The 15687-nt window shown below is 52.4% G+C and overlaps 1 protein-coding gene across 1 annotated transcript in view; it reads right to left on the bottom strand.

Annotated features, from left to right (window-relative positions):
* The window catches only part of ACO2 (aconitase 2), a 56645-nt gene that overhangs the window by 7685 nt on the left and 33273 nt on the right, over nt 1–15687 (bottom strand). The window contains exons 3-9 of the mRNA XM_017510340.2: nt 12488–12746; nt 8230–8322; nt 4336–4494; nt 3966–4116; nt 2586–2690; nt 1663–1754; nt 297–402 (exon numbers count right to left, since the gene is read on the bottom strand). Of these exons, the coding sequence (XP_017365829.1) occupies nt 297–402; nt 1663–1754; nt 2586–2690; nt 3966–4116; nt 4336–4494; nt 8230–8322; nt 12488–12746 (965 nt within the window). The remainder of the gene's footprint in view (nt 1–296; nt 403–1662; nt 1755–2585; nt 2691–3965; nt 4117–4335; nt 4495–8229; nt 8323–12487; nt 12747–15687) is intronic.

Genomic DNA, 15687 nt, shown 5'->3' on the forward strand with positions numbered 1-15687 from the left:
GTGAGCCACCACGCCCAGCTTATTTTTGTATTTAAGAGAGTGGGTTTTCCCATGTTGCCCAGGCTGGTCTTGAACTTGTAGACTCAAGTAATCCACCTGCCTTGGCCTCCCGAAATGCTGGGATTTCAAGCACGAGCCACCACCCCCAGCCGAAAAAGTTTTCAATAATAATAAACCTATTTCAGAAAGTGCCCACCTTAGAAAGTGCCACACAGTAGGCACAGGTGATTGACTACAGCCCTGGGCAGAGCCACTGGCCCTAACACCTGCTAAACAGATGGGTGGAAGGTGCTCACCCACTCGGATGTCCACAGGCCATCCTTCCTTCTCTGCCACCCTGCCCACTTCTGCTACAGGGTGAGCCAGGTCAGGGGTGAAGGGCCCGTTGATGTGCGGCTTCAGCTGAAGAAACAAAGAACAGAAAAAGGAGGGAAGAAACCTTGAAGTGGGGACAGCCACGTTCACTGCCTCACCATGTGCCCACAGAGAGGCCAGTGACTGTTCTCGTGGCTGAAACCTCATCACAGGGAAGACCTGAGCAGGGGGCTCTGCACACACCAGCTCCCAGACTCCCTCCACCTCTGCGACGGTGGGCTCAGCTCTGCAGTTGAAGGAGCCGAAGCTCAGAAGTGACATGCTGTGCTCAAGGTCACACAGCTAGCAGAGGGCAAGGCTTGGAATGGATCAAGGCTACCAGCTTCCCAAGCCCATTATTGCCCATACGATGTTGTTTTTGGAATCTTACGACAAGAATGGACTTACAGCCAGATGCTTTACATGTCATAATAATCAGTAAATGCAGGGCACTCAGCTCTGTGCCCAGCATGCAGTAAACCTCCATCAATGTTAGTTACATGAACCCATTCAATTCTCAGAACTGCTGTAGGTTTCACACATGATGAAGCAAGGCCCACAGAGGTTAGTGCTTGACCACGGTCACACAGCTTAAGTGGCAAAGCTGAGGTGTGAACTCCTGCATTCAGGATCCTCTAGCCTGCCCTTCTGGCTCAGCAAACACCTGCTCTGATCTGCGGGTCTCAGGGTGCCCAACCCTGCTGGGCTTTGCCCTCTGAACTCTGATAACAAAACCCCTTCAGGGTGAAACCCCGGCTTCTGCTAAAGCTGAGCTGGTGGCAAACTGACGTTGGCTACTGGTTCAGCAACCAGAGCCACCTCTGCTCTCCCTGTGGCTGTGTCTCTCCCCTCCCCATCCCTTGCTCCAGCCTGCCTCAGGAAGCAGTTTGCAAGAACACTGGGGACCAAGGGCCCACGAGCCCTGCTGAGTTTTTTTTTTTTTTTCTGAGACATTCTTACTGTCACCCAGGCTGGAGTGCAGTGGTGTAATCTCGGCTGACTACAACCTCTTTCTCCCAGGTTCAAGCAATTCTCCTGCGTCAGCTTCCTGAGTAGCTGGGATTACAGGCACGTGCCACCAGGCCCAGCTAATTTTTGTATATATATATTTTTAGTAGAGATGGGATTTCACCATGTTGAACAGGCTGGTCTTAAACTCCTTACCTCAAGTGACCCACCTGCCTTGGCCTCCTAAAATGCTGGGATCACAAGTGTGAGCCACCACCCAGCCCTCAATGAGTATTTAGGCAGGACCCACCCTGCACCCCTCTATGCGCAGAAACTCCTTGAACCCAGTCGTCTCCTCACCTCACTGAGGTTAATTTCAATCAGTTGGTCATAATGGCAGCCAGGATCAGGCACCAAGTGATCTTTGAATTCATCAGCTAGATTGGCAATATCTGAAATCAACAAGGGATGGGATGGAGCACGTGAAACAAACTGGTCTAGAGAGTTCACCCGCCACCCACCTGAGCACCTGTCAAACACCAGGCACTAACTAGGCCAGTGAAGAAACCAAGTCTGCTGTCCCTGCCCTTAAAAAACTCACAGCCTAGTGCAGTTGTCAGGGACACAGGGACACAGAGACACAGAGGAACACCAGCTAAGGTTCAGAGCCAGGGAGGGTGTCGGTCGTGGAAGTGAAGAGCTGGGTTTTGAAGAAGCCGTCACTCAATAAGGAAAGGGAAGGGCCTTCCAAGTACTCCTCATGCTTACGGCTCTCCCCATGGCCCCTAGTCTCTGGCTCCTCCTTCACTCCCCCCACGCACCTCCCTTCACAAGTGCCAATACCTTCTGAGCTCCAAAGAAGCCAAGCTAGAGCCTCAGGAAAGTGTCAGTGGAGGCTGGGAAGATGGTTCTCCTTCCACATATACCCCTGCTAGGTCAGGAATTACCAACAGAAGTGATCCCTGTCATTCCTAGAGCTTCCTGTAGGAGGCAGCAGGGACCAGGCCAAGTAGGGCAGGCATCCAGCCATTCCAAGGAAAATGAATTCCCATCCTGAGGTGGGGCTATCTTGAACTCAGATGCCAGGCCCTTTGAGAAGCTGAAGAGAGCTCTAAACACCCTACTCAGAAACATATACATCTTCAAAGGTTTCTCAGAGCCTCGGAAGCCTGTCTGAAGACAATGGCTCTGCAAGAGTCCCTCCAGGGAAAGGCATAGCTCTGTCTTGGGGAGGAGCGCCATGTGACTGTTCCACCCACGAGGGCCTGCCCCTGCCAGCTCACCTGCCCGGCCGGTCTTGCTCAGGTACTTCTTCATCCTGTGGTTGTAAGGGAACACAGAAGTGGTGGCCCCAATTTCTGCGCCCATGTTGCAGATTGTCGCCATGCCTGTGGAGCAAAGGAGCCCTGGGCATTGGCTGGTGGCCGGGCCAGGGTCCCATGCACCTGCTGTGCCCAGTTGCTACTCTGTTTGGCTCAGAGAGATTCAAGGTCATGCCATAAAGCAAATGAACGTAGATGCTGGCATTCGGGTCTGTTTGCTAGCATCCTGCCCTCCTTCAGCCATACCATGGTGGAGAAATTTTTCTGTCTCAGGTTTTCCAGCGATGGAGGCCGAGGCAGGCAGATCACCTGAGGTCAGGAGTTTGAGACCAGCCCGGCCAACATGGTGAAACCCCATCTCAACTAAAGAAAAATATATATATACAAAAAAAAATTAGCCAGACATCGTGGTATGCACCTATAATCTCAGCTACTCAGGAGGCTGAGGCCAGAAAATTACTTGAATCCAGGAGGCGGAGGTTGCAGTGAGCCGAGGTTGCACCACTGCACTCCAGCCTGGGTGAGAGTAAGACTGTCTTAAAAAAAATCTGAAACAATATACACTATCTGGACCACAAAGCATCAAAGAACTGGTAGGGCTTACAGGTACCCCAACTGCTACCAGGCCACCTACCTCAGGAGCCACTAGGATGGAGGGGTGGGTCTGTTACCAACTTCCCAACTGAGCAGCCTTGTGGCAGGAATGAACCCCCATCGCTGGAGGGGAATCAGAGTTCTGCGGGGCTGCCGTGGAGCCCAGGCAGGCATCTCTGAAGTCTGGAGTGTTCCAAGTTTCCCTGGATTTCTGAGTGCCCCCGCATTGAGGCCAGGTCACCAGGAGTGACAGGTAGGGAGGGGCCGGCGCCTACCTGGTCTTGGAGACTGACAGGCACTGATGTCTAATCCAAGGGAAGTGAGTGAGGCTCGAACTTCAGCCAAGGGAGGATGTAGGCCTGAGGCTGCTTCGTGAATGAAGCCCTGGCTCTGCCCATTCCCGCCACTGCTTCTGTCCTCTCTGGATTCATCTAGAGCACCCAAGGTGGCCTAGTGCTTTGGCCTGGGCCCAGCAGCAGGAGCTGACTTGGCTTCTACCTCTGTATAGCCACAGAAAGTCACTGGCAGCCTTGATGGGGGTCTCAGTCTCTTCACCTGTTTAATGAGGGTGTGGACTAGACAATCTCCAACACTGTCTCCAATTTCCTTCTACCTCTGTCTATCCCAAGCCCCCAAATGGAACAGACAGATTCTCAGGTGAGGGCCATTCACTGCTTCTACTCCCAACTGGAGACCCATCAGGCCCAACGCAGGACACGGGCCACGTCGCCTGGCCGCCTTCCTCACCAGTGCAGGAGATGGAGTCTACGCCAGGCCCATGGTATTCCACGATTGCACCTGTGCCACCTTTCACCGTGAGGATGCCTGCCACCTTCAGGATCACATCTTTTGGTGAGGTCCAACCGGAGAGGGAGCCTGTCAGCTTCACGCCAATCACCTGGACAGGAGAGGGAGAGGCAGCTTTAAGAAGCCCTGTGTGCCTGTGCCAGCCACGAAGTCCGGATGGACCTGCTGGCATTCCCAGTTCTGCTTATTGGTCCCTGCCTCCCTCGCAGAAGATTCAAGACCCTTTCCCTCCTGGGTCCCACCGTCTCCTGTTTATCCCCAACAACCACCACACCGCAGCCAACCCAGAATGAGTCCATCCCACCCTCACCTTGGGGCACTTCAGCTCCCAGGGGATCCCAGCCATGACATCCACAGCATCGGCACCCCCAACTCCAATGCAGATGCCCCCCAGGCCGCCACCATTGGGGGTGTGGGAGTCAGTGCCAATCAGAAGAACCCCAGGGTATGCATAGTTTTCCAGAATAATCTGAAAAATAATCCAAGATGTTTAGAAGCCCTTAGCCGAGAATGGAGATGGAGCCCAAAAAGAGTCTACGAAATGGCCCCACTGACCCTGGGCCTCCCACCCATGTCTAGCCGCCCTTCTGGGATGGAACTGGTAGGAGCAGCACCTTTTTTTTTTTTTTTTTTTTTTTTTTTGAGACAGGGGTCTCACTCCGTCCCCAGGCACCAGGCTGGAGTGCAGTGGCACGACCTCGGCTCACTGCAACCTCTGTCTCCCGGGTTCAAGCAATTCTCCTGCCTCAGCCTCCCAAGTAGCTGGGACTACAGGCACGCACCACCATGCCCAGCTAGCAGCCCCGTTTAATCCAGGCTGTCTCCAGGCTCTTCTTCCCCAAGAAGAGCCAGAGCCTTGGGGAACAGGTGGCCTGCACTCCTGAATAGCTCTGATAGTTCCTGCTCTATGGCTTGAGCCTGTGAGTGCTGCCCTGTGCCTCAGTTTCCTGATTTGCAGCACAGTAACCAAACACCCATACCACTATGAACCCAGGATGTGACAAGAACCAGAGAAACTGTGTCCTGTGATGGGCCTGGGCTCTGCCTCATCCTGGCTGTGGAGTGTGCCCACCTAGCTTCTCATCTGGGTGGGCGATTCTTCCAGGAGCCGACTCCAGCCCCACAGGCCCCTGAGGAAGAAGTCCTGGGGCCCTAACAGGTGCACAAAGCTGTGAACTTGTCCTCAACTGCAAAGAATAGGTGATGCCTCATCCACTTCGGCATCTGGAGGTGGCTCTGAGAACCCATGTGACTTGCTCAAGGCATGACGCAGCCTTGCCTCATCACCTGTCCCATTTCACAGTATTCCCTTCACTGAGATGCTCCTCCCAGCTGGAAAGGGCACTTCCCCCAAAACATCTGCTAAGAAAGGCAGCAGAGGTATAGGGTCAACACCTGAGTGCGGCCCAGGCACCTCTGAGGTGCCAGCCCCCTGAAGCTGCAGGACACTGCCCGGTAAGGCCTGGCCAGGAGTCCTGTGTGGGGGTCTGAGGTCTGGCCTCAACAGCTACTAGTTGTTGTGGGACCTTGGACAAGTCACTTCACTCTCCGAGCTCAGTTTCCTTATCAAAAAAAAATAGCTAACAATCATGCTCACGTCACTGGATCGCTGTGATGACTGGATGAGATCCTGTCCATGAGCCGGGGAGTAGTGCCTGGGTAAGGCGACATTTTTAATGATTGTTGTGCAGCAAGAGCCTTCACCTGAGGTTCTGCTGCTCATCTGCCAGATGATATTAGTGCCCCAACCGGGGAAGAACATGGAAGATGAGAGGTGTGACAGGCTCTGTGAAGTCTCAGCACCCACCAGTGCTCCCAGGAATCTTATGGAAACCCCAGAGCCTCTGCCTCAGGCTGAGCATCTGCCCAGCAGACTCTAAGGTGCAAAGGGTTTTTTCTCCTGGGGATGCACTGGCAAGGCCTGGCTGGGAAAAACCGGTCAAGGCTGCCATGTACAAGGATTTAAGACGAGTACATCCCTCAAGGGCCTCAAGCCTTTCCCCATGAAGGCGGGACACACAAAATTCAAGGTGGTCTACACAGTGTAAACACGTGTGGTCCACATCCAGGGGAGAGGTCAGGTAGACATAAGGACTGCAGAAGATGTCAAGATGACGCTGGCCATGACAGTGACCTCCCCAGTCTGTGGGTATGCTGAACAGATGGGGGTGAGGGCTGGGAAGGACTAACGCCTAGAACATACACCTGGAAATTCAGCCTCTGTCCACACAACACACACGCATGTTGAGGACCTATTCTGTACCGACGGGGCCCCACACCCAGAGATAGAGAGGAATACGTAAGCCACAGTCCCTGTCCCCACAGAGCACACAATTCAGTGCCGAAAGCATTTGGCACATTCTGGGAACATAATGTGAAGAAATCCCACAGAGGATCTCAATAGAAGTACCAGGCATGGGGAGGGCTGGGGAAGCTCCACAGAGGAACCAGAGAGCTGTGAGGTGGAGCAGGAAGGTCTGTGGGCCAAGCAGGGCCAGCACACTCCTTGGAGGGAAACGGGTTCAGGTTTGGGTTGGACCTGAGGCCTGAAGCTGCTGATGACCGCTGCAAAGTACTCCCATGGTCCCTAGGCATTTTCTTTTTAAAGAAACAAACACGTCAGCCTGTATGCTTAGCAACTGGCCGGTGGCAGATGTGAGCTGCCATCACTCACGGCTCCAAACTTTGGCCCAGTAGCTGCCATAAAAGCTTGGGCATTTGTACCAAGGTAGGGAGGGAGACACCCACACTGTGGTGCCCTTCCTAACAGAAAGCCAACATGGGGTCCAACTGACTCCCTAACCCTGCTGTAGAGAGAGGCTTTCTAGTCCCCACAGGCTGCTGCAACCAGCCGTTCCCAGGCAGCCCTTCCTGGCAAGCGTGACGGTTGGGCAGGGCAGAGCGGTGATGCCCTGCTAGCTCTGGTTTCAGAGGGGACAGTGCTGGGAGCCCATGTGGGTCGGATTACAGCCTGACTCACTCAGCACATCCTGAGGAGGCCCGGCAGTGAGGACTGGGATGGAGGTGGGGAGAAGGGTCACCTTGCAAAGGTGCAGAGGCAGGTTTCATACATGCAGGGTGAATGCAAATGGACATATACAAACCAGGTCAGTGGTCCCTAACATGCCCACCTCCCCAGGATATACATGTTCACTTGTACTTCCAGAGAAGAAATTGTCCGCCAAAGGAAAATCCATCCTTGGGATGCTTCAGAAGAGCCCCTGGCTGACATGGCCACATGACCTCCGCCCTACAGAACACCATGAAGGAGCCAAAAAGAATCTGAGGAGTGCCCCGTGTAGGAGTGCGAAGAGCTGTGGGGGCGAGGGAGGCGGCAGAGCAGCTGGTATGGGGCACTCGCTCCAGGCCATCCCTCCTCCCCGCAGATCCTGGCTCCACAGGTCACCAGCTGTGCCTCGATTTCCACCTCTGTAAAGTGTGGATAATAAAAGCACCTACCTCACAGGGGTATGGTGAGTACTGAATAAATTAATATCTTTCAAGTGCTCAGCCTAGTACCTGACACACAGTATGGGCTCATCGAATGTCAGCAGTGCATGCCACAAGGGGTGACATTTGTGGAAAAAACCAAAATAATACCATGTTCTATATGAGAGTTTACGGGGATACAGATGCTTGAGTACATGCCCAGAAGACAGTGTAGAAAGAAACATGTCATTAGGAAGCTAAGGAGGGCAGATCACCTGAGGTCAGGAGTTCAAGACCATCCTGGCCAACACAGTGAAACTAGGTCTTTACTAAAAGTACAAAAAAAAAAAAAAAAAATTAGCTGGGTGTGGTGGCCTGTGTCTGTAGCCCCACCTACTTGGGAAGCTAAGGCAGGGGAATTGCTTGAACCAGGAGGCAGAGGCTGTAGTGAGCTGAGATCATGTCACTGCATTCTACTCTGGAGATGAAGCAAGACTCCATCTCAAAAAAAAGAAAAAAGAAAAGAAAAGAAAAGAAAGAAACAAAGAAACATGATGCACTTAAAATGCCTGGACCTGAGTGGTCAGGAGGGATTACTTTAACTTCTTACCAGCAAAATACAAATTAGTGTAAGAACAAGGGAGGAAGCGCGTAAGAGCTGATGGAGATGTCATCCAGTTCCCCTCAGCCCCCGGGCCTAGAACCCCCTACCCCCGTAGGCCTGGAAGGTACTCTGGCTTGGGCCCTTGGGACGGCAGGCTCAGCCCAACTTTACCTGGTGAATGATTCCAGATCCAGGCCTCCAGAAGCCCACGCCATACTTGGCACCTGCAGTTGCCAGGAAATTATAAACTTCCTGGTTGATGTCCTATTGAGACAAATCAATAATTGGGCCTTAGCAACATAGTTTGTGTCCGGGTGACCGTCACCAAGCCCTCCCCACCCCACCAGCCTCCCCTCTGACTCTGAAGACAGGCCCTCTCATGGAGACTTTCTAAAAATAATTCCAAAGGGCTTGGATGTTGGCCCAGTCTCCACTAGCAGTACCAGAGAGAAAGACAGGAGCAGAGATGGAGCCCTAGTTCTGTGACACCTGGCCAGGGTGGTGGGTTTGGAACAAGTTCCTGCCCTGGTCTGGGTCTCAGTTTCCTTATCTGCAGAAGGGACTGCCCTAAATAACTGCCAAGAGTCCTGTGGCACTCAAGTCTCCAGCGGAGGCCAGCAGTGCAGAGGCAGCCCTGGCCTAGGCACGGTGGCTCACGTCTGTAATCCCAGCACTTTGGGAGGCCAAGGCAGGCGGATCACTTGAGATCAAGAGTTCAAGACCAGCCTGGCCAACATGGCAAAACCCTGGCTCTACTAAAAATACAAAAATTAGCCGGGCGTGGTAGCACATATCTGTAATTCCAGCTACTCGGGAGGCTGAGGCACGAGAACTGGTTGAACCTGGGAGACAGAGGTTGCTGTGAGCCAAGATGGTGCCACTGCACTCCAGCCTAGGAGACAGAGAAAGCCTCTGTCTCAAAAAATAAAAATAAAATAAATAAATAAAAATTAGGCATGCACCTGTGGTCCCAGCTACTTGGGTAGCTGAGGCAGGAGGATCACTTGAGCCTAGGAGTTAAAGGCTGCAATGAGCTGAGATTGCACCACTGCACTCTGGCCTGAGCAACAGGGCAAGACTGTCTCAAAAAAACAAAGTAAGGCCGGGCACGGTGCTCACACCTGTAATCCCACTACTTTGGGAGGCCAAGATGGGCGGAACATAAGATGAGGAGTTTGAGGCCAGCCTGACCAACACGGTGAAACCCCATCTCTATTAAAAATACAAAACTTAGTTGGGTGTAATGGCACATGCCTGTAATCCCAGATACTCAGAAGGCCGAGACAGGAGAACCACTTGAACCTGGGAGGCGGATAGTTGCAGTGAGCTGAGATCGCACCATTGCACTCTAGCCTGGGTGACAGAGCAAGACTCCATCTCAAAAACAAAAGCAAACAAAACCAAACAAAAACCCCAGAGGCTCAGAGATGAAATCACTTGCTGGAGATGCCAGACTTAGACAACACCTGAGAGAGCCCCTGGACTGATGTCTGGTGTCAGAGGTGCTGAATTCTTGGTAATGTTTCATGGGCCCAATGGAAGGTTGTCAAATGGGCTACTGTTCTGAAAAGGAGGTTTCAGCAAAACTAAATGATGCCACAGGCTGTAGCCATCCTGCCTGTAATCTGAAGGAAGCTTCCGTGGGGGACAGGGGAGGCCCCACTGCACAGCAGATGTGAGGCCAGACTTTATCTGGAAGACATGGCAGGTCCCTGGAAAAGTGAGACTGACCCCAATAACAAAAGGATGGGACTTTGGTGGACTCTATCAAGTTCCAAAGGAGGAACTAGGAAATGAGACCTGCCAGCCTCTGGCATGGGAGAGCCATGCTTCAGAGAAGAGGCCCCAGCCAGCGCCCTCAGACCCTTGATAAGATACACTCAAACCACATGCCCCTCTCACTGAAACTCCAGACCAGTGTATGTCCTTCTAAAGCCCCATTTGGTCGTCCCAGGTAAAAGAATGGCAAAGAACTTGGGTTTCCAGAGTAGTCTCTTTCCAATTAATAATTAATATGCTGGCTTTTTCATTTGCAAATCAGTCACTTCTGAAATTGGTATCAAGAACAGGAGGCTGTGGTCGTGTCTGAGTGCATGTGTTTATACATCTGTGTTAAGTGTGGGGAAGGGGTGTGGGAGGGCCCTGGACTGAGCCCCAGCCAGAAGGACCCTTTACAAATACATGTAAAAATGACCATATCCTAGTTCAGGCCTGGTAGCTCATGCCTATAATCCCAGCACTTTGGGAGGCCGAGGTGGGCAGATCACCTGAGGTCAGGAGTTCGAGGCCAGCCTGGCCAATATGATCAAACCCAGTCTCTACTAAAAATATGAAAATTAGCCGGGGGTGGTGATGGGGGCCTATAATCTTAGCTAATCGGGAGGCTGAGGCATGAGAATCACTTGAACCCGGGAGGTAGAGGTTGCAGTGAGTCAAGACCGTGCCACTGTACTCCGGCCTGGCCAATAGATTGAGACTTCATCTCAAAAAACAAAACAAAACAAAACAAAAAACCAAAAGACTATATTCTTCTAGGACTCTGAGGATGCTGACCATAGCCCTTCCCAGAGCCCTCGGGTCCCTGGCTGCCCCTGCCCCCCTCATACCACCCGCTCTTCCAAACACAGAGAACTCCAGCACTATAGGCTCCCTTTCGCTTGCACAAAGGCATCAAGTGTCTTCCTACCCCAGGGCCTTTACAAATGCTATTCTTTCTAGCATGTTTTTCCTTCAGTCCATGCAACTCATATGTTCAGGTCTCAGGTTATCTGTCACATCCTCAAAGAAGCTATCTCTTTCATCCAACATCTAAATTAGATCTCTTTCTTTATTTTTGAGATGGAGTTTTGCTCTTGTTGCCCAGGCTGGAGTGCAATGGCACGATCTTGGCTCACTGCAACCTCCGCCTCCCGGGTTCAAGCGATTCTCCTGCCTCAGCCTCCCAAGTAACTGGGAATTACAAGCATGCGCCACCAAGCCTAGCTAATAGGCGTGAGCCACCGCACTTGGCCTAGACCTCTTTCTCATACTGACTGAGTCCCGCACTTTTCTTTCCTAACACACATCCAGATCTGCAGTTACCTACCTCGGCCACTGTTTAGCATCCACCCCTGACCAGATCCATGAAGGCAGGTCACCTGCCTGACCTGTTCACGCTGAACTCTAGCACCTAGCCCAGTGCCTGACACATAAAGAGTGTTCAATAAATGTTTGTTGAATGCATGACGGAATGAGCTCTGAATCCTATGACTGTGAATCTCATCTCCAGAAGACTGACTCTGAGCCCATAACGCAAGCAGAGGGCCAGCCTCTACAGGTAGTGGCCCTGCTGTGGGCAGCTGTCCCCAGGGCTGAAGAGGACCCATGTTCCTGGCCATGTGCAGCTCCCGGCACTGTGGGAGCTCCTAACATGACCCCCACCAGGACTCTCCTTTCAGCTTAGTGGAAAGAGCCGCTGTGGAGCCAGGATACACACCAGGGGGCCAGGGTGGAAGAGCAGGCCTGAGTGGGAGTGCCGCCCTGAGTGTTTCCCATGGGGCTGGGAGGCTTTGAGCCATGCTCACCCCAGGGAGCCAGAGTGCTTTCAACCGCATGCCCACAGGCCAAGGCCCTGCCAGCATTCAGCTCCTGCCAATGCCCCTCCCCATGAGGGCCATCCACTCCCACTGCAGGGGCCAGAGAGTGGGGAGGCCCAGAGCTGGCAGAGAGAGGTCTGCTGTTGCCAAGGGCAGGCTTACACAAAGGTCCCACAAGCCGAGCCTGGGAGAAAGAGCAGGGACTCTATTTCATAGAAGGGTGGGGGAAAGGCCTTCAGCATGGCATATAGCCACCCCCATGTAGTTAAGTGAAATTCACAGAAGAATGGCCCCCAAAGGAGACTTCTTAGTGAGACAGGACCAGAGTGGGAGCCGGGATCAGGGCTGAGTCCTGACTGTGCTCTCATATAGTTACAGAACTCAAGTATGGTGCCATGGCTGCCTAAAATTTACAAATAGTGACCCTATCGGGCCTGTGTCCCAGACAGGGTCCTCAGAGGGTCAGAGAAGGGCAGGAGTGAGTGCAAATGGGATGCTGGAAACTGTGCGAAGACGCGCCCCTCACCGCTCAGACAGAAAGGGAGGCCTGTAGGGTCCTTTCCAGAGCACCTGGAAGGATCTGTATCATCTTTCCAACGGGACAGAAAAAGGACCTTTAGTGTGCTAAGGTCAAGGATGATTTTTACTTTCTTTAGGTTTCCTCTGTATTTTGTAACATAATGAGCAAGTGGTATTTTTAGAAAGAGAAAAGAGCAAAACCAAGTTTTAAAAGCAGACCAATCCAAAGACCTGTGAGCATTTGGAGGCAATGCCATGGTTCGCTCCAGTGTAAGGGTGAGGCCTTTCGCCCTGTCTCACCCACTTGCCCACCTCCAACACCACCTTCAGCTCACCTTGGCCCGGCGCAGGTCTTTCTCGCCCCCGAGCTGGGCCTCAATCAGATGGTCACAGTGGATGGTAGACGGCACGGCCACCTTGGGCAGCCCACTGCTGATGAACTGCAGCATGGCCATCTGGGCCGTCGCATCCTGCATGGCCACGCGGTCCGGCCTCAGCCGCAGGTAGGTCTTGCCCCGCTCGATTTCCTGGCTGGCCGGGTCATCCAGGTGTCCATACACGATCTTCTCCGAGAGGGTCAGAGGCCGGTTCAATCTAGAGGAAAAGAGCAAGGGGTGGCCTGGTGCCAGCTGCATGACCTCCTCCCCCCGCCTCTCCCTCTCGGTCCACGTGGCAACCTCGACAGTGGTCAGGGACAGGGAGCCTGAACTCAGGACCTCCCGTTCCACTTGGGTGGGGACTGCTGGGTCCTGCTGACCACAGCACCTCCTCACCTCCTCCTGTAGCACCTGACACTCGTTAGGTGCTCCACAATTACTTGATGAGTAGGTGAATGACAACATCACAAGAGGGCAGGGCTGGTTCTCTTCAAAGGATCCTGGCTTTCCCAGCATATTAAATGCTATTATCCAGTAAGTCCCTATAACACACATCTCATCATTCTTGCCATTTTACAAAACAACCCAGGAGAAAGAGGCTCAGCAGAGTGACCAAGTTCACAGGTAGATTTGCTACTTCCCTCTGTGCCCTTAGCCCCACTAAGACGCAATGAATCAGGAGCAGCACCTCCTTCACCTGCCCACCCCATCTGCCATCCACAACCCTCCACGCCTCAGGCAAGGGATGGTTACCCAACTATGACACTAAAGCTTTGCCCATTAGCCCCGCTCGCTTTCACTGCATTAGACAGGAGTATGTGTCAGCTTTCAAGAAAGGAGACCCAGTCACTGCCACCTATCTCTCACTGCTCCTCCTCTTCCTAGGTCCCACTTCCCCCAAGGCTCCACCCCTCCCTTCCTCACCAGAGCCAAAATGGCAGTCCAAGCCTGCCCTGGGGTCCAGCCCTGTCAGGACTCAACCGCCTTCTCCCCGCCAGCCTCCCACCCATCTAGACTGAGCTCTGCGCAGGTCCACTCTCCCCACCAGGCTCAACGTTCCCCACTGACTCCCGGCTGCACCTACACAACAGAGCAGCCATCCCACCTGCCACAAGAGCCCCTGCCGGACCTCACACTCAGCCCCCCAGAATTCTCAAAGCCTAGGCCAAACTTGAGATGTTCCTAAGGAGGAGAGTTTGATCCACATCTGACAGGCTCTGCCCTATTGTTTGAGGCCAAGAAAGAAGTGTCAGACTGGGAGTCAGAAGTGCTGTCAGGGAGTCAAACCCTGACCTGGGGGCCTAGTGTAGTGGCTCACACCTATAATCCAGCACTTTGGGAGACCAAAGCAGAAGGATCGCTTGAGGCCAGTTCAAGATCAGCCTGGGCAACAGAGTGAAGCCTCAACTCTATGAAAAATAGAATAAGCCAGGTAGAGTGATGCATGCCTGTAGTCCCAGCTACGCAGGAGGCTGAGGCAGGAGGATCACTTAAGCCTAGATCGAGGCTGCAGTGAGCTATGATCACACCGCTGCACTCCAGCTTGAGCAACAGGGCAAGATGCTGTCTCTAATAAAATAAAACAATAACAACAACAACAAAACAACAAAAACCCAAACCTAATCTATTACTGAAGCTGCTATTTAAAAAGATAAGCAACTGCTCTCCTCAGTGAGCTCGGTCAGCCCATCTCTAAAGTCCAGGGCTTGTGCTGGGATGAGATAACAGCTTGCGCTTCTACAGCTGCTGCTGCTTTTTTTTTTTTTTTGAGACAGATCTTGCTCTGTTGCCCAGGCTGGAGTACAGTGGCACGATCTCAGCTCACAGCAACCTCCCCTCCTGGGTTCAAGCGATTCTCCTGCCTCAGCCTCCCTAGTAGCTAGGACTGCAGGGGTGTGTCACCATGTCCACTGAATTTTTGTATTTTTAGTAGAGATGGGATTTCACCATATTGGCCAGGATGGTCTCAAACTCCTGACCTCAAGATCCGACTGCCTCAGCCTCCCAAAGTGCTGGGGTTACAGGCATGAGCCACTGTGCCCGGCTATAGCGCTTCATTTTTAAACAGCTTTATTGAGGTATAATTGGCATGTAATAAACTGCATATTTAAGGTACACAATTTGCTATATTTTGACACTGTATACACCTGTGAAACCAGCACCACAATCAAGATACTGACCATATCCATCTCTCCTGCACATTTCCCCACCCCTTGGTGACTCCCTCCCACCCCTTTGCCCGGCCACCACTGATCGGCTTTCTGTCACTAGAGACCAGCATTAATGTAGCATTCACTTTCAGCTCAGCATTATCTTAAACATGTTCATGTATAAAACTCATTTTATCCTCACAGCACAGATGAGGAAGCTGCAGCACAGAGGGACAGAGTAGCTTGCTCCAGACCACGAAGCCAGTGAAGGGCACGGGTGGACCACCAGGAGGCAGCAGTGTGGCCCTACAGCTGTGCTCCTGATGCTAACCTAGTCTCTCCACACCTGGAACCCAGAACAGGCCGGCACCTGGTGAATGTCCAATTTTCATCATCATTATTATTATTATTATTATTATTTCAGTCAGGGTCTTGCTGTGTCACCCAGGCTGGAGTACAGTGGCACAATCATAGCTCACCTCAGTCTTGACCTTTCAGGCTCAAGCAATCCTCCTGCCTCAGCCTCTGAGTAGCCGGGATTATAGGCACATAACACCACACTGGTTAATTTTATTTACTGATTAATTGATTTTTATAGAAATGGAGTACTGCTATATCGACCAGGCTGGTCTTGAACTCCTAGGCTCAAGTGATCTTCCCAAAGAGCTGGGATTACAGGTGCCAGCCACCTCATCCCACCTCTGTTATCATTATTGTTATCATCAATATGAATGCTGAGAAGGCAGAGCAACTTCCTTCTGCAAGCTGGGTTCCAGTCCCTCACCCCCAAATTTACCCAACCTCTTCAAAGTAAGAGTTTCGGGCCAGGTGCGGTGGCTCACAATCGTCATCCTAGCACTTTAGGAGGCCGAGGCGGACAGCCGACGGACCACTTGAGTTCAGGAGTTCGGGACTAGCCTGGGCAACATGGCAAAACTCCACCTCTACAAAATATAAAAAGCCAGGCATGGTGGCATGTGCCTACAGTCCCAGATACATGGAAGGCTG

This window comes from Cebus imitator, unplaced genomic scaffold, assembly GCF_001604975.1.
Source record: "Cebus imitator isolate Cc_AM_T3 unplaced genomic scaffold, Cebus_imitator-1.0 Scaffold435, whole genome shotgun sequence".
NCBI classification, from domain to species: domain Eukaryota; kingdom Metazoa; phylum Chordata; class Mammalia; order Primates; family Cebidae; genus Cebus; species Cebus imitator.